The 20,405-nt window shown below is 44.3% G+C and overlaps 1 protein-coding gene across 3 annotated transcripts in view; it reads right to left on the bottom strand.

Moving 5' to 3' along the window:
- nlgn3a (neuroligin 3a) overlaps positions 1-20,405 on the bottom strand; it is a 132,326-nt gene that overhangs the window by 36,908 nt on the left and 75,013 nt on the right. For all 3 annotated transcript variants that reach the window (XM_086221359.1, XM_086221360.1, XM_086221361.1), the window contains one exon: positions 10,015-10,200. In XM_086221359.1, the coding sequence (XP_086077485.1) occupies positions 10,015-10,200 (186 nt within the window). The remainder of the gene's footprint in view (positions 1-10,014; positions 10,201-20,405) is intronic.

Here is a 20,405-nt window from a genome sequence, read left to right as displayed (position 1 = left end):
CTCCCGGGTTTCTCCCAAAGCCACAATTCTCCTTTTTCCTGTTTTGTTTTCACAACTGTTTTTTGGGACACTTTCCACCAGTACACCATACTACTTTCCACCAGAATAATAACTGTAGCTACAAGCGATGGTTTCATGCACACCAGTAATCTATGGAAATCTCCAAGAGAAAGAAGAAGACTTGCAGGTTCATATAGATGTGAAAGGATGAATTCAACTTTCTAAGGGAAAGTTATAAAGGAACAGGGTCATTTTTCCATCAAACACCCACTGAAGGACTGATAAATATATTGAGGTGACATCAGGGACTGGCCTTGTGGATCCGCTAGATAAAGGAAAACCTCATGCTGTTGTATGTGCTGCAATGACGATGTCAACACAAGGACATGTTTCTGGGCTGTGAAACAACCCCTATACCCTCCTGTTGTGGTTGAGACATTGCAAACATGGCTGCTTTGACCTGATGTAGAATGTCGCTCTCATAAGAAAGAAACTATCTCAAAGTTACAAGACAGCAAATTGACAATATTGTTCTCCAACAGGAATTCAATACGGAGAGTCACTCTCTTTTAGCACTCAAAAGAATCTATATTATGTTACCTCTCTAAGCTAAAAATCTATTACAGCCTTGCGGGGCCGAGAGCTAAAGATTTAGTCTTTTTGTCAGGTTGCACAATGTTGGCCCTTTATAGTAGAGGTTTCTGCTTGTCAGCATGTTAGCTGAAGTTGCTCTCATTGGGGATTTCATTGTGCTCAGACTATGCAAATTTCACAGCTAAGGCTAATGCTTTTGCACTGCCCGGGATTGAACACGTTGGTGGGCAGACAGTGTACATAGATATGCGCGTGTAAACACACGTTTATTTAAGCCATTTCCCAGGGACATGATACCTTTCATTTTACCCATGATTTGAACCCTAACCACAACCTTTAGTGTGTGTTCTCTCATTTTACATCTGAGTTTACAAGATTATTTAACACAAGTCATGTAGGCTCATCGACCTGTTTTATCTCTTTTCAGTGTTTGTTTTGGCCTCACACTTTCTCAAGGGTAACATGGGATTAGAAGATGGTTGATGACATGCATCGGTCGGTACGTTTGAGGCTTTGTCATCAGGTTAACCACAATCTCCTTCCCCTAAACCTAGATTTACTCTAATCTGACACAAAAATCTGTATCCAATAATCAGGTACATGGCTTTTGTCCCCAAATGACCTGGCTTTATTAGACTTTTGTGTCACCAAAAGTGTCTCCAGTCCACCCCCCCCCACACACACACACACACAAACTAGATAGCACCCAGATGGCAAACATGAATCCCACTCAATTCAAATCACACCAGTGTTGTCCTGCTGTACAGCAAAGTAATTGGACTGATGTTTTTTCCCCTGCAGCACTTCTTATCAAACATTGGAGAAAAAAAACCCCTTTCCTCCCACCTAATCATTCTTCCTGTAAGCACAGACTGTAGCAAGCAAGCTAAATGTAAACACACTGATATATTCCTAGATCTCTATAATCATGGAGTAAAGTGGTAAACAAGAATTTCCCCTCAGTTAAAGCCCTTCTAAAAGAATCAAGTGAAAAGTTTGAAAAAAAATCAAACAAAAACAGTTTAAATGCCAGTTTCTATCCTAAAGAGGAGTATAAATCACATGTAGAGGCTTCATGGTATCCACAATAATCACAGTGCATCCATCTGTTATTCAGAGGTGATGAGGTAAACAGCTCACTGGAGGACTGACCTGGCCAGCCGCGGAGGTGAGTTGTCAGGAACAACAAGCAAACAGGGCGTGTGGTCACCACTAATGGGCAAAGGTCGGCTAATTAAACGATAGTTTTTCATCTGGCAGACAAACACAGAAACAAGAGACTATTTAACAACACAAGGTTCAATGCCTAGTCTTGAGCAGAATTTATAATGAATAAACACTTCACAGTTGAAATAAAAATAATAGAGATGGTTATGTTACAAAAAAAACCCCAGCAAAATGGAAACGAGTGGCTGAAATTAGGCCAATGTGCGTAGAACAACAGGGAATAAAGCGATAGTGAGACAGAAAGAGTGAGATAGGGAAGGTGTGAGAGGAGGAGGGAGGTCAGTGGAGATGTGGAGATGGGCGGAGGAGGAGGGGAAGAGATGAGCCCCCAGTGCTCAGCTGTCAGTGCTTCCTCTGCAGGTGGGGCAGGAAGAGTGCCAAGTCCCTCTCTCCCACTCACACAGACACCCATGCATGGCTCTATAATGGATGCTTTACACTGGTGCCAGAGAGAGAAAGACTCAGGCAGAGAGACAGAAGCGAGAAGACGAAAGGGAACATGGGGGAGGGCGGGTACTGGAAAAAGAAAGAATCTGCTATGAGAAACAGCGAGAGGATCTCAATAAATGCGTCAGAGTTTAAGACGCTGTGCAGCAGGAAAAACGCTAGACAAGTGAGACAGCGAGCGAAACCTCCATCTAGTCATTTGACCAATCAAGACAGGAAACAGACCAGACAGTCTGGGAGCAATATTTGCTTTAATTGATCTAAAGCCTAACAGGATCAAAGAGCTAGTGCAGGGACAGAGCCTGGAGCTGCAGCTCCCCCACCACCCCTGCAACTGTCACTGTCCATTAGGAGGTATATGAATGCACTCCTGGCAATGATTTATCAAGAGATCATAGATAGAATCTACCTGAACTAATGACTCGCCCGCGTCTTCACTGGAGGACTGCAGGTCATCAACAGATGACATATTCGGTTGTCACCTCGTTCGTCAGCTGGGATTCGATTCCAAAAGCAATCTCGGCCATACATCAGCAGATGGGCTTCATTGTATTGTCTTGGAGAATATTGCTGAGACAGCCCACGTGTGCCACATGTCGCTCAAGCTGCCAGAGCCCACGTGTGATCGGCGGCTACAGGTATATACAACCTTCTGAGCTATTACCTTGGTTGATGGAGGCATGGATTTACTAAAGCACTCAATTATCCCCTGCTTCTTTCTCTGACCTGGTGCCCGGCTGTTTAACACCTATAACTCCATGCTTTATAGGCTCAAGTACCTGCTGCAAGCGGAGACAGACTGATGGCTGGGCTACCTGGAAGAACTGCCGTCACTGTTTTCAACCCATTTGTCAATTTTTCATTCCTCTGCTCTCTGGCTGGGGATAGCTAAAGCTGCCTCTCTCTGATGGACAGCCCGCCTGGATATCATTTTCTAGTGTGTTACCCCAGACTGGCTAACTGCCCTCACTGGAGCCTTCTTTACCCTTATAAACCCCGCTCCCACCTCGCATCACTCTTTGGGGGACCAATATATTTCTTTCTTGATTCAACTTTGGCTTCATTTTTCATGTTGCAGCGGTGCGAAGTGAAGAGAATAAAAGCTATTTGCTGCCTGAATTAGACCAATTACAACTTCTCTCAAGCACAAAAGAGAGTAATACCTTTTAATTTGTAAGTAATCCCCCATCTCTGTTTTGTAAATTCAAAAACTTTTTTTTTTTTTGCTCTGCTATACAAAAACATTGTTGTTGAAAGAGTGACTGAAAAATGCCACGTGGGCCACTTGCGAAAGCAGCTTGCTTTCTCCACACAATGATGGCCACAGTATATGGCAGAACACAAAGCAGAGGAGTCAGTGTAAATAAATACAAGCATTCTTGTTCCGCAGAGATGGCATCCCACTGGTTTAATTATCGCTCTTGTCAATCGAGGTGGAAGAATAGGGCACCTGACAAGGCGTGTCCCCATTCTCTCATCTCACGTAGGTCTTTTCACACCCTGAGATGCACAGACACCCTTCAGCAAACAGGCAAATCAAACCTCGAGATGGAAGCTTTCTGTTGCCCCAAACACCCAGGTAACTTTACAGTGTCGACTTGCTGAATGCCTTTGACAGCTCAGAAATGGGGTCTATTCAACTTCAACAATTGTCCCTGGTTTTTCTCAAGCATTGAAGCATTTGCACAACAATGGTCGCTGCATCGTGTTTGAATAACCTCCCGGGGATGTAGTTATGCGGCTCTCTTCCCCAGTTCACATCCCAGCTCCTGCAAAGGGTGACTTTATTTCAACCCCACAGGCAATTGATGGCTGCTATAACATGCTTGAATCCACAGAAATGAAGTTGACGGCGAGTGTGGACAGATCACACGTCCAGATCTGTGTGATGAAAGCTCAGAGCGGGGGCATTATAGAGTAAGGAGTGGCTTTCAGGCCTGCGGGCCATTCAACAAGGAGAACTCCCCATGGGTCTCATTGCAGACAGGAAACCCACAGATGCTATTTTCAAAGGTCATGGCCTGATATAATATTAAAGTTAAAGCAACGATGTAGCACAAGATACGTTTGCGTCTCACACGCACACAAACACATGCACACACACTTTTCATTTAAGGCTTGTTGGCCTCTCTAAAGTCAGGTGATTTGGAGCTGCATTTACACAACGATTAAGTGCAGATGGCTCCAGATTCCTTAGTGAATAAGTACACAACAGCGTTTGTGTTGTTATCTCAAAGGACAACCAGCATGTACATGATTGGCAGAGCAGAGGTGAGGTGCTCATATCAACACAGGCCTTTGAATCCCACAGCAACAGCAGCAGCCGTAGTAGCACTGGTATCAGTATGATTTATGGAGGCAGATTGATTTGAGGTCCTTTAAACATCCACAACTTTAAATACACACCGGAAACATCGCAGAAGTCATTTGCACTGATTTGTGCATTGAAGTCACAAGAGAGACATTAGAGGGAGGCCTGTTCCCAAACCTGTCACTCGGAATTGCATTACACCTTCAAATAAATGACTCAAGACCAATTTCTGATATAATACGACAAAAAATGGGTGCACCGTACTACAAACATGCAATAACATTCTGAAACAGCAATGGATACATTCGACTGAGCGTTGTGCTCACACACTTTCATAAAAACTACTAAGTGAATTTATGGTAAATCTATTTTCTTGTACTGCACATATCTTTAAATATGAAACCATAAATAAAATGACAAATGAAAAGGGCAGATGCCTCTCATACGGTTCTTAATCTTTTAGATTTATCATTTATGTTGTTGCTGTTTTTCACATGCGCGCCCATTATTATAAAAGTGTTGTTATCAAATTACATTCTAAGGTCAGATGTCTTCGCTGAACTACATTTTAAATTGTCATCCTGTGTGTAAATAAGGTGTTGGTTATCATGCTGAGTCTTGCGTGCTGGTCTCTCCATAGAAATCTACTTTGTTGTTGTTGTTGTTGTTGTTGTTGTTGTTACGGGAGCAGAAATCAATGTTTGGCAGAAGAGCCAAACAACCAAATCGCTCCTGGTTCCTTTGACTTGAGTCAAAAACCCTTTGCCCTTCTGGGGTCACAACAGCTGGAGCCACAGATGCGAGCACAGTGACACCCAATACACACACACACAAACGTGCGCGTGCGTGCGCACACACACACGTGCGCGACACTCACGTATTATCAGAGCACTCATAATGATAAGGTGTTCAACTAAAAAAAAATTCTGCTCTCTCATTATAAACTGGCTGTATAAAACTATACTAACCATACTTAATCATAAGGAAAAGAGCTATAATCATGACATCACGCTGGAGTTGCTCTAATTTTTCTCACCACATCAGATGAGGCGAACCGTGCAGTAAGACAACCATTATTAAGACTTTCCAGTCACATCCTTTCCAAGAATGTATGAATCAGACATTCTAGTGAGCAAATCTACAGGAAGTAGTTCCCCTCTGAAGATCGTTCATTAATAAACTAATATTTTAGATATGAGGAAATAAAAAATACCCTGCAATTTCTGTTTCTTCACATCCCTTCACTCCTTCGTTTCATCTTCTTCTCTCTATACTTCACACTAAATTAAATAATTTCTACCCTTCCACGAGAAGCCAGTTCCTGTCACACTGCCCTCTTCATACTCATACTCTAGTTCCAGAGGTTTCACTGTTTGCTGGGTGATGTCTTGCGTTCAAATCCCATAGCGCATTCCTGCGGTGTAATAAAACGCACACATTTAACATGCACATTTATGGTCTTCAATAACCTAGAAGTCTTAATAAAAATGAAAGCTGACATTGGCATGAAGGATCTTCCACACTAGCTGTCTTTAATGTCCGAGATGTTCCATTAAAACGGGAGCACTTCCTCACAAGCTGAGCTTTTATCTTGATTGCTTACAGGAAGAGAGGAAAAAAAGAAAGCAACGACCTTCAGCGCCTCTGCGACTGGCCCTTCCCACATGTGTAGACACTTCTGTGTGCGTGTGCACATGTGTGAACCCCACATATACAGTATGATTGTTGTGGCTAATGTGTTATGCATCAAGACATACAAAAACATACACATCTGAGTCACTGGCTAATTGGTATTCTGTTCACGTGCAGTGAAGCCATCTGACTTTTTATATCCTAATGATTATTAGTAGATAGGGGAAAAGCCGAATCTGCATGTTCAATTAGTGCCTGTGCGATGCCAGATAGATAATACTTTGGACTGGCTAATGTCCTTGCTTCTGAACTTCTTCAGTTGATTTGTTTGAAGCTGGAGAAAAGGAAGATGGGGACAGAGATTTCCCTCTGTGGGAACACAACTGTTGAGCTACATTTAATAAGCCGGTCAAAAACACTCTCCTGCCGAGTGAGGCTGCGCTTTTAATGACCATTCTGCTTCCAAAGTCTCAGATGTGCAACTAGATTGCTTGCCACATAGCAGACAAGGCAGCCATGTTATTAATAGCGATGCACCACACATGCTGCAGACAAGGGAGCGCAGAGAGGGAGAGGAGAGGAGGAGCGACAGAGAGAGGGAGAGAGGAAGAGAGGGAAAGCGTGTGTCCCTCACATGCTTTTACTGTCCATGAAGGCAGAGAGACAGATGGGAGCAGCAAAGAGGAGATTAGATGGAGGAGGCAGGGCATGGGCAGGGGTCTAAAAATCCAGCCCTCACGAGAGGACGTCCAGGCCAGCCTTCACACAGGCCAGAGGGGGGAGGTTTGTGATGGATGTACCCTTTGACTGGCGCCCTCGGCACGCCCACATGGAGACGCCACCAAGGCCAGGCCAGGGGAGAAGGCAATCAAAGAGAGGCCGGAGGGCTTGGATGATATAGGAGGATCCAGCTTATTAAATAGGCTTCAGGAGGTGCATGGAGCATCTCAAGCAAGTTGTCACTCTGCAGCAACAGGCATAAAAGGAAACTCTGTCACATGGAAAGTCTACGCACTGTAGGCAGAGATGACAGACTGTGTACAGTAAAAGTGGAAATACTGTCATTAAATACAGCGACACACCGGGGAGCTCCAGAACAGTGTGTCATTGCTGATTTACTTTCTCCTTCCTGACCTGGGCCTCGTTATCCTGCATCTGAGCAGCAGGTGGAGGAAGATGATTGTGTGCATGTTATTGTATCCCTCCCTATTCTTCCCCAGAATCTGAACACACCAAAATCAATGTGACAACACTACTTCCAATTCTAGTTGGGATTTTTGTATTTATTTATCAGCACGCTGAAATAAAAAGTCAAATGAGGAGATGGGGGAGGAGCAATGACTCCTTGTTTCCAATCTTGTTTCCAGACTTGATCACCACTCACAGTGCAAAATAGGGAACTCAATATAAGAGACGCAACAGTCCGCAAACATGGAAAGGAAATCATTACATAAATCCATTTCTGGAAGCCACTTAAAATCAGGTGTGCACATGCTGTTGTATAATTCATTTGATTATAGATTTTCCTCCTCTATGGGGCTCCAGATGCTTTGAATACTTTCTTATTTATTTTTGCTATCCTAGCAACACAAACATCCTACCAGTTTTCACTTCAACAAGACCATAGGAGAGGAGAAGAATGAGGAAGGCAAGGGGAGCGGGGGGTGTGCAGGAGAGGTTGTGTAAGCAGATGCAAATAGATATTTTTTTCTCTTGGATTTCCTGTCACATCCTGCAGCCCACTCCAGTCCTAAACTTTATATAATTACAATAATCTGTGCTCCGAGAGAGACTGTGTGAAATCTGATTGCCATTGGTAACATTCGCAGCAAGAGTCCTGGCGTGATAGAAGACTTCCTGTTTCATTTTCGAGAATCTTTCAAGTTGTTACTGCCTTTTTTTTTTTTTATCCCATCAGTGGGGCATATATTTCTATTCATGGGGGGGGGGGGGGAAACAGACCCGGTAATATCCCATTTACTAGGAGGCAGAGGAGATGGTTTCACTGGCAGTATAATAACATGCTACACGAAGCGTAACATTATGGAGTAGAAATAAAAAGGGCATTTATTGCAAAAAAAAAAAAAATTCAATCCAAAAGCAGTCATCATTCATCAGATGAAATCAAGGCAATTATTAATAATTTACTGCAAATTGGGGGAAACACATCGCGAGCTCTTCAGGGGCAAAAGATGAGCAGCTTAACTGACCCTGTTCAAATGCATGTTGGTATACAAATCCTCAAGAAACAGTGTGCATTAGTGTGTGTTGATATATTTTGTGGCTGGGTGGCATTATTAATAGTTGCTTGACCACCCCAGCATCGCCTTGGATCAACACTCTATCTAATGCAAGAGTGATTTCTTTAATGTTATCCACTTGCATGTAATGTACAGTAAAGGCCTTGTGTTACATCTCCAACCGTGTGTGTCTAAAGCACCATGTTTGAGGCTTGTTTACAAGCTGGATATGCGAGAGTGGCTGAATGTACAGTACAGATTTCTCATTTGGAATATTACCAGCTGTACGCATGGTAGAATAAGCCAACCTGTGACCGACTGTAATATTTTCATATTAAGGATGATGCAGTGTCCTGATGGCTCCACGGGCTGGAAGTTGACATTCATGGATGCGGCTCAAAGCAATGGATCATTGCAAGAACTTACCTATAAGCAGCAGGGCTCCATCTTAATTCAGTGATGCATTAGTGTGAGAGATGTTTATTGCATGTCTGGGTTAAGCTCACATGCTGCATTTAGTACTAGAGACATGGCCAACATGGGTAGTAAATCATCATGAAGTAGCATTAAGGAAGCCAGCAGATAAACAGCATTCCTTACAAAGAGAACAGCGAGCATGACTGTGGCTGCCACTGAATAGCTCGGCCGAGTGCATCATGTTCCTTTTTATCTTGGTTATAAAACATTATACCTACATGTTCGGCTCTGACATCCAGCAGGGAGGGATAGTAGCAAGGCAGCAGGGCATCACAAGACCCACATGTGGTCGAGTTTCCATTTCACCATTCAAATGCAAACGCCTGCTCCTTACACATTTGTCATGCTGTACAGTAGAATACATTACTCAACTAGAAAGCACCCAGAGAGAGCACGAGGCCACCGAGGTGAACTTAAGGCACTTTCATGCTCAGACCTGGATTAAAGATGCCAGCAGCGATGAGCTGACCCACAGTGTCTGGCTGGTTTGCAGAGCGAGAGGGACGTGAAACTTGATATTTTGAATTTGCATGGAGGAGCAGACTTATTGTGCAGTGTGGTGCAAATATCCCTTCTTTGTACACTAGGTGGCATTTAGGAACACAAATATCATCTTGTCTCATGATATGTCACGTAAATCTGGCTTGAAGATGTCTGTAGGTCAAGGCTCAAATGCGAAGTTTGGAAAAAGATCTGAGTCCAGCTACAACAGTTTCCTGTTCAATAACAAAACAGCCGCCTTCCCACGTAAACGCCATAAAACAAAACTCACAGTCTTTGCAGTTACAAGTTCTTAAGGTGTTTCTGAGCAAATATGAGATGGTCAATTTGCTTGGAGAAGTGCATACAAGTGTAGAAAAAAAGAGAGAGAGAGATAACCTTGTGTTTCCACCAGGTGGTGCTATGGGTAATCTGCCTCTAACTGTAATGAGTTCTTCCTTCAGCCATTTTACACCTGAAAGTTTGAGTAGTCCTACTGACAGACAAACACTACCAAAAACATGGCCTCCTCCTGCACACCAGCAGGCATGAGCTCAGCAGCTGTATCACCCCGCCCTGTCCCCTCCTCTCCCAACAGCACTGTACCTTCGGAATGATGGGACAGGGTCAGCAGGCTGACGCAGGAAGCTCCGATCCCAGAACCAAACACAGTTATGCGATTCGAGTCTCCTCCGAAGAATCCGATGTTCTCACTGATCCACCTTAAAGCCTGAATCTGGTCCAGGAGCCCGTAGTTCCCTTTAGCAGCCTGGTCACCAGTACTGAGAAACCCTGAAACACAGATGAAGAGGTTTGAAATACACACAGCTAATAATCAAGGTCACATGCTGAAATTTAAACCAAAATGTACATGGTTGGATTTCAAAGATTTATGTCAACTTTCCTCTTAAATTAAAATATAACCAACATTCATTTCTTCTTAAGATAGTCTTACGAGTGCAGCCCCTCTAACACGTGCATGTGCCCCTGCAACATATCATCCTGCAACCCAGCTTGAATTTAGTCTGACCAACCATCACGGCTGATGACAGCAGCGGTGAAATCATGACTTATTCGACGACAAGCTTGTTGATAAAATAGGAGTGCGTGTGACCACATGTCATCTGCACCTTATGGGAAATCAATGGCACGTCTCCCAAGGTGAACACCCATCACTTGATATATTGAGCAGTCCTCATGAAAACCATGCAGATCTATGAAAACTCCATCGACAGACTGCAAAAAGAAGTCATGGTAGGATGTAAAATCATAAAATCAGAATGGACTACAACCTCATTATGCATCTTTTACTTGAATCTCTCTCTCACACACTCTCACACACTTTCAGCCATCAGGTACTAACCACTACCCCCCCCCCCCCCCCCCCATGTCTGTGTAATCTGCTATATGATGTCTGAGTGGGACTGTGAGTCTCTCTTGGCCATATCAGAGCTCATGTTAACACACCACCCCTCGCCCAGCTGCTCTCCAGGGCCTGAGCCCTGCTGAATGATGGGTAATCGAGAGTTGGGGGAGAAGATCAAAGGCAAGCACTCCCTCAAGTCCCTGCGGTGGACTCGGTGTCCATCAAACCCCTGAACATGCATGCGAGGTGACAGCTAGGAGACATGTGTGGACACCAAAACACCCCTTCCCCTGATCTCCCACCCCCTTTCCCCTCCCTCTTTAGTGGCAACACAGCTAAACATTTCACACGCGATGAAGAGTCTGCAAGCCTCCAGTGACGGCCCTTCAGCTCGTCTCAGCATTGTTTCTAACATCTATTTCATGGTCTATGCCTCCGTGTAATGATGACTGCTCTGTATTTAAGTCCTGAGGGGTGAAGGGCAATAGTTTTGATATCAGCTCCGAAAAAAAAGAGAAAAGGATAAAATCTGCGATGTGTCCAGGTCAGGAGAGCAACACCCTCTTTTAGATAAACACAGATTGGAAAGCAGCCGCACTGGACTCATTAGCCCAAGAGAGAGTGTGTGTGTCTTCTAAACTCTATTTTCTCTCACTCTGTGAATCCAATACTATCGAGGGCACAGCCTCCTGTCCCCCTTGCCCCCCCCCCCCCCCCCCCCAGCAGCACACCTGCCTTGCCCTCTGTGCCTGTTGGCAGCAGCTAGGAGGGTGGAAGGCAGGGGGAGGCCGAGTCTGATCATCGATAGGAGAGGGAGAGGTAGCGACACAGGAAGCAAAGCAGCAGACAAATGGATCAACAGATGGTCTCCTTCAGACGCATCCCCGAGGATGACAGAGCCGCATGGCACATGCAGAGAGAGAGAGAGAGAGAGACAGACAGACAGAGAGACAGAGAGAGAGAAACAGAGAGAGGGGAGAATGAGGAGAATGAGGACTCCGATTGAAGAGCTTCTCTTTTTCTCTCTGGCGGCTCCTCCTCGTACTGCCGTCACGACTAAAGGACAACAGCTTTTACAACCTTCTCCTGGGTGCCGGCTAGCCAGGGAGAGGAGACACGACTCCCTGAATAAGCCTCATTTGTGAAATGTTTTGCACTTCACCAAATGTAAGTCAGGTAGGTTACGAAATGTCAGGAGACCTGCATGTGCAGGGATTCGCTGTAACTAATTGAAAACACAAAGCAAACATTATCCATGAGGAATTTCAATGTGAAGTAAAACTGAATGACAAAAATATAAATCATCCCAATTGTATATCCAGCTGGTGGAATAAACGCTGTCGGACGCTCTATTCTGTGGGGACGTTGGTGTTTGTTGATGTTGATTCTCTGCATCTATAAATAAAACTGGTCATTAAAATGTAGAGGTGGAATGCTGTATCTTAGACAACAGGACAGGCTGCAGGCACCATTTAAAAATACATCTAATATAGCTGCTGGTTATGTTTTAATTGGAAAGGTGACAGAAAGTATTTTCTTTGGAAAGCAATTAAGATAGCAATGTAATTGTTTTTATGCTTGGCTATTTTTATGTTTTTTATTATTATTATTTTTTTTTTACATTTATGGCACTCCATTATCTTTACATTCCTGCCCCAGAGCTGCTTTGTTTCATGGTTATTTCTTTATGTCCAGACTTTCATTCTGATTTATGAGAATAATTAATGTGATTACATAAATAGTGACACTTTATCCCTTCCGCGAGTTATCTCCGTTTCTCCCTTCCTCCACAGGAATTGGGTTATAGATTTCCAGATCGAGCAGATGATCTCCGTCTGATGGGCTCTGCGTGGGCCGTGGCTGCACATGCACGGCGATGTGCAGCGTTCACAGCTCACACCTACACAGGACCTTGGAGATTCTGGTCTGCAGCTCTGAGCCTCTGAAACAATTTAGTCCAGCTGGTTATGCGCTTGACTGCACTACTTTAACATTCCAATACACATTAAGGTGCCGCTTTACAATAAGCATTTAATTACACACTGTAATCACATAATATCCATCTTTGTTAGCTCTCTTAATTTCAAATCAATATGCAAATTCTCCTCCACATGATCTGACAAATTAACTTTGGCACAAACACTATACACAATAAGAGACGTGTTAATTCCGCAAACATACAATAATCATTACGCAGCACATAGTTCTGATCTGATACTTTGAAAGTAAAGTGTGTACAAATTAATTCGCACTAATTCAATTTTCTCTTCGACATTTTTAATCGGGAGTTCGGTAGTAAACTTTAGATTAAACGGGACACTCAGCCCGAGTCTTACATACACCAACAGATTGCTTAAGATTCTGTGTGAAAAACATTTTGTTTTGAACATCAAGAGAGAGGAAACATGCCCCGAAGTTGAACTGCGTCAGAGAAAAGGAATCCTATACCTGAACTTCCATCACGTCAAGCCTCTTAAGTCACGTATGCCGAATCCAACATTTATTTCTCGAGATCTCTTAAGAGAGATGGCTTTATATATGCATCACTTGAAAAGGGTCATGTCAACAAATAACATTTCAAATTGTCTCAGCAGCTGAAACAAATATCTAACCTGTTTACTTGTGTCAGTTGGATTATAAAATTTCCTTGTCTGTCGTAAACAAACTGCACCAGTTAATAACAGTATTTCTGCGCTCCTTCTCTGCATGTTAGATCCGGTCCACACTGAGTACAAGATGTGTTTTTGTGTCACGTTCGTGACAGTGATGCGGTGCTCTCCTGCAGTGAGGAGAAGTGATATTTTCTCCTTGTGGCGGCGCATCCAGAGATCCAAGCTGGAGTGGCAGTGGTGACTGTGGTTTGGTTGCAGCCAGGTCAGGTCACACCTGTCACCTTGCATCGCCCTTGTCGTACAAAACATTGTGTTTATGTAGCACAGCTCCGCCTGCGAGGAACTCAGCCGCCCTTGTCACCTTAACATGACCAGAGGGTCAGTTAATGTATGCAGCATGACAATGTCCCCTCTCTGCAGTGTTTACAGCGCCAGGAGCGATGAAGCCATGATGTCCAGTGCTTCTCTACGTCCACACACCCATCGCTATCACTTCATCACCTGAATATCGGTTTGTGTTTCCAAGGAGGAAGCGTGATGCCACATAATGCATTTTGTGGCTTGATCATCTTTTATCGATAAGTGTGCGCTGCTATCTCCGTGGACACTGAATGTATCTGCTCCCTCCTGTGTTTCCTTCAGCCATGCCTCTCACTATTGATACGGCTCTATTGATTATGATTTAAATGTCTGCTTCCTATGGAGGGTTATAACTCACAGTGGAGCAGAAAGAGGAGATGATAATGATCGCTCCGACCCCAGACATCTCTCTTAGCCTCAGCTCCCAGATAATGGAATGTGTGTAAAGTCAGGTTGGAGGGTGAGAGGAGGAAGGGGGGGGGCATGAAGACTGGTGAGGGGGAGGGCAAAAGCATGTTATTGAGCAGAAGAGTGAGCTTACACAGGGACAGATGGAGGGAATGGATAGGGAGGAGTGGAGGGAAAGAGTGGAGGAGGTTGGGAATAACAGCAATGACGTAACAGAGAGCAAGTTTTTGGGGCTTTCTGCTGGATTCATTCTCGCTTTTTTCTTTGCCTTTTCCATGTTCCTTTCTCGCTCTCATCCTCTCTCTCATTGGGGGTGCTGGTTAACAAGGCCGTCTGTGTCCGAACTCTCCTTTGGTACTTCCCTCCCCGTCTCCCTCTTGCCCTCTCCCTCTATCTATTCTCCCCCTTCCCTTCTCTGGGGAAATAAAGGCCCACACAGTCACAGCCTTGACAGCCTCCCCTAAGAATCCCTCACTACAAAAGAGATCCAACTTCCCCCCCAGCCAGACCCTGGCTGAATGGGAGCCTCTGGGGTGTGGATGAGAAGCAGAGGAGGGATGGGGGCCACCCTCCGCACAGCCGAATAAAGGGCCTGTGTGTCAGGCTCATGATGAGCAAGGGACATACCCTTCGGTCCATCGTCCACACAGGGAGTCTTTCCCACAAGATTTGGGGTTGCGAAGACTTCAACTTGCTAACAAGATTGGGCTGGTTGAGGGGATTCGGGGGAGTGTGTGTGTGTGTGTGGGGGGGGGCGAATGATGGTGATGACCATTTGGATCAGTGTGCAGCTCCTGTTTACAGCTTGATGCCCAATAGCGTGGCTCGAACGCAGGCTGATCTGAGAGCAGCAGAGCTAGAGTGGGAGAGAGAGAGAAAGGGCAGGCAAGCACAAGAAAGCCTCTTTATGGCACCCCAAACACTGAAGGCTATTTAGCCAACACCACATCCTTGTTTCCTGTGGTCGAGATGGTACACACTTAAGAGGAGGTCGGGGTACATTTTTATTGTAACCCCCAGAAATGAATCGTCCCATATTAATGAATATAACATGATAGCAGAATCAAACTAGAAAATGGTGAAAATAATTTATGTATGAGCCCCTGATTTCTGCTGGCCTCATCACGAATCAATTATTAAAGACACTATCAAACTGCCTTAAATGGAAACAAAGTCATGTGATGTTTCAGGGGTCTGCCCCTCGACACTGGACCTGCTCAAACTGAATGATAACAAGCTTGCTAAGCTGAGAAAATGAAGCTAGTTTTGAATATTAGTCAGATAAGAGCAGACATATGAGCAACATGAGCTAGTTCTGCTAAAATGGTTGGCTATTCTGATGCACAGCGCTGAGGACCAGGCTTCATGTATACTTTGCTGCTGTAAACAAACTGAGCCATCCAACTGGAAAATGTGGTTTGTGTGCCACAAAGCACTGAAAAAAAAAAAACTCTACAAAAGCAACAAAATGTCAAGAGGGACAATCTGCGCCGCGCACACACCAAAGCTCATCTGACACGTATCTGAGCCACTAAAACCCAGATCTCTTACAGGCAGACAAGGGCCTGTTACAGCAGGCAGGGATGAAAAACAGGCACTGTAAGTCGGAGCTGGTGGTGCACGTGGCAGCTGTTGGTCTTTCTGCATGTGACTTCAGGGCTTGTGTGATGAGTCCCAATGGTCAGGCGACACTACTCAAGGGTTCTGTTGAACAGCAGCACTGGCAGCAACTACAAATGAGCAGTTTCCATATGTATGACCCCCCTGGCTCTCTGAATGCCACTCAATCAATCACACATCAGCGATAGCACCTGTCACTTTTCAGTTGCTGTTGTTTCTCTCCCACCCACCCTTCAGCAGCCCTCGCTGTGCTCGCTCGCTCTGTCATGTTTCCTGTCTCGCTCGGCTCTCGCTGTCTTCTCCATCTATGCCTCTGCTTTTTCTTCTTCTTTTTTTATACCCCTCCACTCTCACCTTCTCTCTTTCATGTATCTCTCAACATCTTTTCTTCTCAGCGAACAGCACAGACCGTGGCTTGCCAAAAGACAGTGAAATGCTTTTACATTAAGGCGAACTTAGCTTCTCACAGCTGGTGCGGAGGCGAGCCTGCATGCTCCCACGGAGAGAGGGAGGGGAGACTGGTGTTGAGGAGTTAAAACTGTGAGGTTAAACAGTTCTCTGGTTCCACCGGCAGAAACATGCATCATAAGGAGAAATTTAATGAATGATAATTAGCTTTTGCTTCAGTTTTATTTCTAACAAGATGAGGGCAAAAGCTAGAATGCGTGGACTGTGTAGGGCCAGAGCGCCAAAACGTGGATAGTTCCTTGTTAAAATGTGCACATAAACATTTGAAATTTCTTTCCTCATCATCTTATTCACTTAACTATGGATTAAATGACAAGCAGCACCTTTACTTCAGTGACAAACAACTACAAAGCTGCAGCAATTAGCTCGCCACTCGCCACATCATGTTGTTCCTCTGGTCCAGACTCCCATTAGAAATTCAGCAATTTTCCTGAACCAGAGTCCAGAGTCAGAGTGCACGCTCGTGGATTCTGGTTCAGGAAAATCGCTGATTTTCGAATGGGAGTCGGGACGTGAGGAACAACATGATACTGCTGATGTTTTGGTGACAATTTAGTGTTTGTCTTGAAACTCTTCAGAAATGTTGTGGTTGGCTGGCTGCAGATCTGAACTGACATGATAGCTGAAGAACAAACAACATGCCCCTGCAGGACACTGAGAACAGCACCCTGAAAGTAAGATTTATAACCACAATACACTGCAATACATACAAGTACGTGCTGAAATCTGACCTCTGCTGCACTGATTGGGTTCCTCAGCTATTCAATGACGCCGGCCAGTCACTAGTTCAGCCCCCCAAAAAAGTCCTTATATTCTAGATCCTTTGTTAACAACACAGTGAGACTGGTGCTCTATCTCACCTTTGGGCCTGCACAAGTTCAAAGGCATCATTTGAAAAATGACATCAAACATGGGTGATGTAATTTGAGGGCATTTGGAAGGAGGTTGGTGAGAATGTTTAACACCTTCCAGCTCTGGCAGAGTGGCAGTGTGCAGTAATGCGCTATGATATCACAGAAAAGATCAGAGAACGACTTATCAAAGCACATCAGTGGAGCAGAACAGGAGAGAAAGGTCATAATTTAGAGCGTCTTCAAAGCCCAACTCCTCCTCTCTCCAGGTTGGAGTGGCTCCAACCAGCTTAGTTCTGCTTGACCCTGACACTCTACAGGTTTTATTCCTGATACTGTAAATGTTTTCATCTTATATTTCCACTCGTATTGTTCATTTGTAAAAACCCTGCCAACATGAATTGTAAATCAATAAGCTGAGCATCTGTTTTCTGAGTTTTAGCACTACAGTTTGGAAATAGTGATGTTTTATTTGTCTTTGGACGGGAAGGCCCACAATATTTCTGGCTACAGAAAGAAGCACCGCTGCCAATGGGGTTGTCTTCCGATATGGAACCGGCTCTTAAATTATGAGAAGCAAAGATTTGTTAAGAAATATGGCTTGCTTTCAAATATATCACCAATTAATCAACCTGTCAATGTACCTGCGCAATGTTCACAAAATAGCAGGCAATAATGAGCAGTTTGCTGATATTCTTTATGATTGCTTTTGACAGCAAATCCAATGAAATACTACAATCATCCAGTGAACAATGTCACTTGCTTATCATTTGGAGCTTTCTCTGCTTCATAGATGTCCAAATATCATCAATGAGACATAAATGTTCTTCATTACTACTGCAGTTATTAGTCAAACCTAAGCCTAAATATCCACTTTACACATCCATGTATCAAAGTAGGGCACAAATACAGCACTTAATCCTGTTACTTTATTTGTTTTCATCTATTTTCCCTAATTTTTTTTTACTTTAACTGTATGATTATAAGTCATTTTTAAAATGCCCCAGTCAATTAACACAAGTTGCTGTTAATTGCATATTTATAATAAAGTGTCATCTTAAAAATACAGAAAATAACTGTTAGCTGGAGCCTTAAATTGTGTAATGTTTATTTCCTCACTTTAGTCAAAATGCTTAAGAGCAAGCTAATGCTAGCACACAAAATTCAAGTCATTTTTTTCTTAATGTGACTTTTTCTTTAAGACACACAATTAAGGCCAAAATCTAAACTGGAACAGTCTATGATGATAACTGGAACCAGTCAGCAGCATCAAAATCAATCAAAAGCACCAGAGACGGCGTTCCTCTTCCAAGGACGCCACACGGATACGGAATATGATCATAGCACCATCACAGTCTTTACATTTTCTTCCCAACAGCCAAAAACAGGTCCTCTTAATCACCGATGTGTACTTATCCATCTGATTAAAATACATGGCCTAAATAATCAAAATATGCTCACATTTTTTGGGGGGGGGGTGTTGATCACAATGATATTCATAAAAAATAGGTCAAAAGGATTTCTGGAAGCCAGATCGTTCTACTTTCAACCACTTCCAATTGACTCAAGAATCTGATGGACATTTTTCAATGATGTGCCCAGAAACATAGCTGTAAGAGCTACATCCTGCCAATGGTCTACAACAGTCCTCAGGATCAGGAAATGTTAACCACTTGTCCTTGTAATATTTCCTCTTGCCACCGAATTTCATCAAAATCTGTCCTCTAGCTTTTGCAATATTCTGCTTAAAGACTCACGACAGTGATCACATGACCTCTTTGGCAGAGGTAGCAAAATCTGTACAATACCCAAAGCCTCTAAAGAGCAGTTTGTGTTTGGAACAATAAGTGAGATTTTGCGTGTGAGTGGCTGGGCGCTAGGCTCCAACCATGTGTGCATGGGGGAGTAAGGAGGAGTAAATGGGGGTGCCGTGGCCGCGGGTGAGGGTGAGTGCACAGCTGCTGTGTGTATAAGTGTAGAGGAGGGCTTCCAACATAGAGCCCTCGCGCGCGCGTGTGTGTGTGTGTGTGTATTTGTTTGTTTGCGTGTGTGGAGCAGTGCGTAAGTGCTCAGAGGGGGTGGTAGTGTATGCGGAGTGGTGAGGGAGGTATGGATATTAATCACCGGGAGGAGCATGGTTCTGTGGCGCTGGGCGGAGATGGATGGGGTGTGAGTGCGGTGATGTCACCCTGACAAATGGACCGGCCATGTTGGCTGAGACTTGCACATCGCCTCTCATTTCAATTAGTTCTTCACACAGGAGCGCACCTAACCCACAATCTGCAGGTTAGACACGCACAAACACATACACTCTGGCCGCAAACACACCCCCTCCGGTGCCCTAACCCATAGCACAGGCTTCTAACAAGATGCGCTGATCTGTGAGACTACAATGTAGCTCCTTTAATCAATCTAACTAAATTATGACAGCGATTTTGCTTTCAATCCCACCAGCCAGTCACTCATTACCATTCATATTATCAGCCCAGTGCACTGACTAGGTCTACAGCCAACAAACTGGCCGGTGGGATCTGGCAGAGAGTCCAGGTGTGTTTACTGGGCAATGCCCGAGTTTTTCCTCACAATATCAGTTTGATGAAGTGCTGTAATGATGGGGATGTGAGCGGCCCTTTGGGGGGATGGTAACAGCATGCATTTAGTCTCTGATGTGAAAAAAAATGGTAAAAAGATGTATAGCAGCTGTGAGCAGCAGATCTGTAAAAAAAAAAGAGTTCCGGTATAAAAGGTCCTCCCGTGCTGTTTATACCCCTGTTCTTAAAAGTCTGACACCACTAAATAACAGAGCCAGAGCTGATTTTAAAGTGTCTGCCACCTATAAAGGAAGTTCTAAGCCCTGTTTTTCAAAGGTCTGATGCAACTAACCAGAGGCTGCAAACCTCATTTCAAACTGCTGCCCGTCTCCTGTGAACTTTGACTCTGGAGGACTTCACTATACTGCACTCTTTCCTCCATCTTAAACTACCATCTGCTCCTTCTCATTTTCTGCTTCCTCCTTCTTTCTTCTCCATCTGATCTCTGTCTCTGTCTCGTGACCCTCTTCTTCTTCACACCAGGGGAATTGTGCAAGAGGATCACTTTGGTATAAGCTAGTGCAAGCTGGCCATTTGAGGCTGAACTGGGCTACACTGTGCACATTGGAGCGCTAAGTTGGGGATTTGATCAGAGCCTCCTGGGGCTGCAGCTCCAGCTGAACATCAGTGGTTGGTATCTCTTCATCTGAGTGTGAAAGCATCAGGAGGTTAATACCAATCCTATGGAGAGGATTCTGTGTGTGTGTGTGTGTGTGTGTGT

This window comes from Aulostomus chinensis, chromosome 13 (genome assembly GCF_037954235.1).
Source record: "Aulostomus chinensis isolate RoL2024-O1b breed Wild chromosome 13, RoL_Achi_v1.0, whole genome shotgun sequence".
NCBI lineage: Eukaryota > Metazoa > Chordata > Actinopteri > Syngnathiformes > Aulostomidae > Aulostomus > Aulostomus chinensis.
This window is presented reverse-complemented; position numbering and strand designations above follow the sequence as displayed.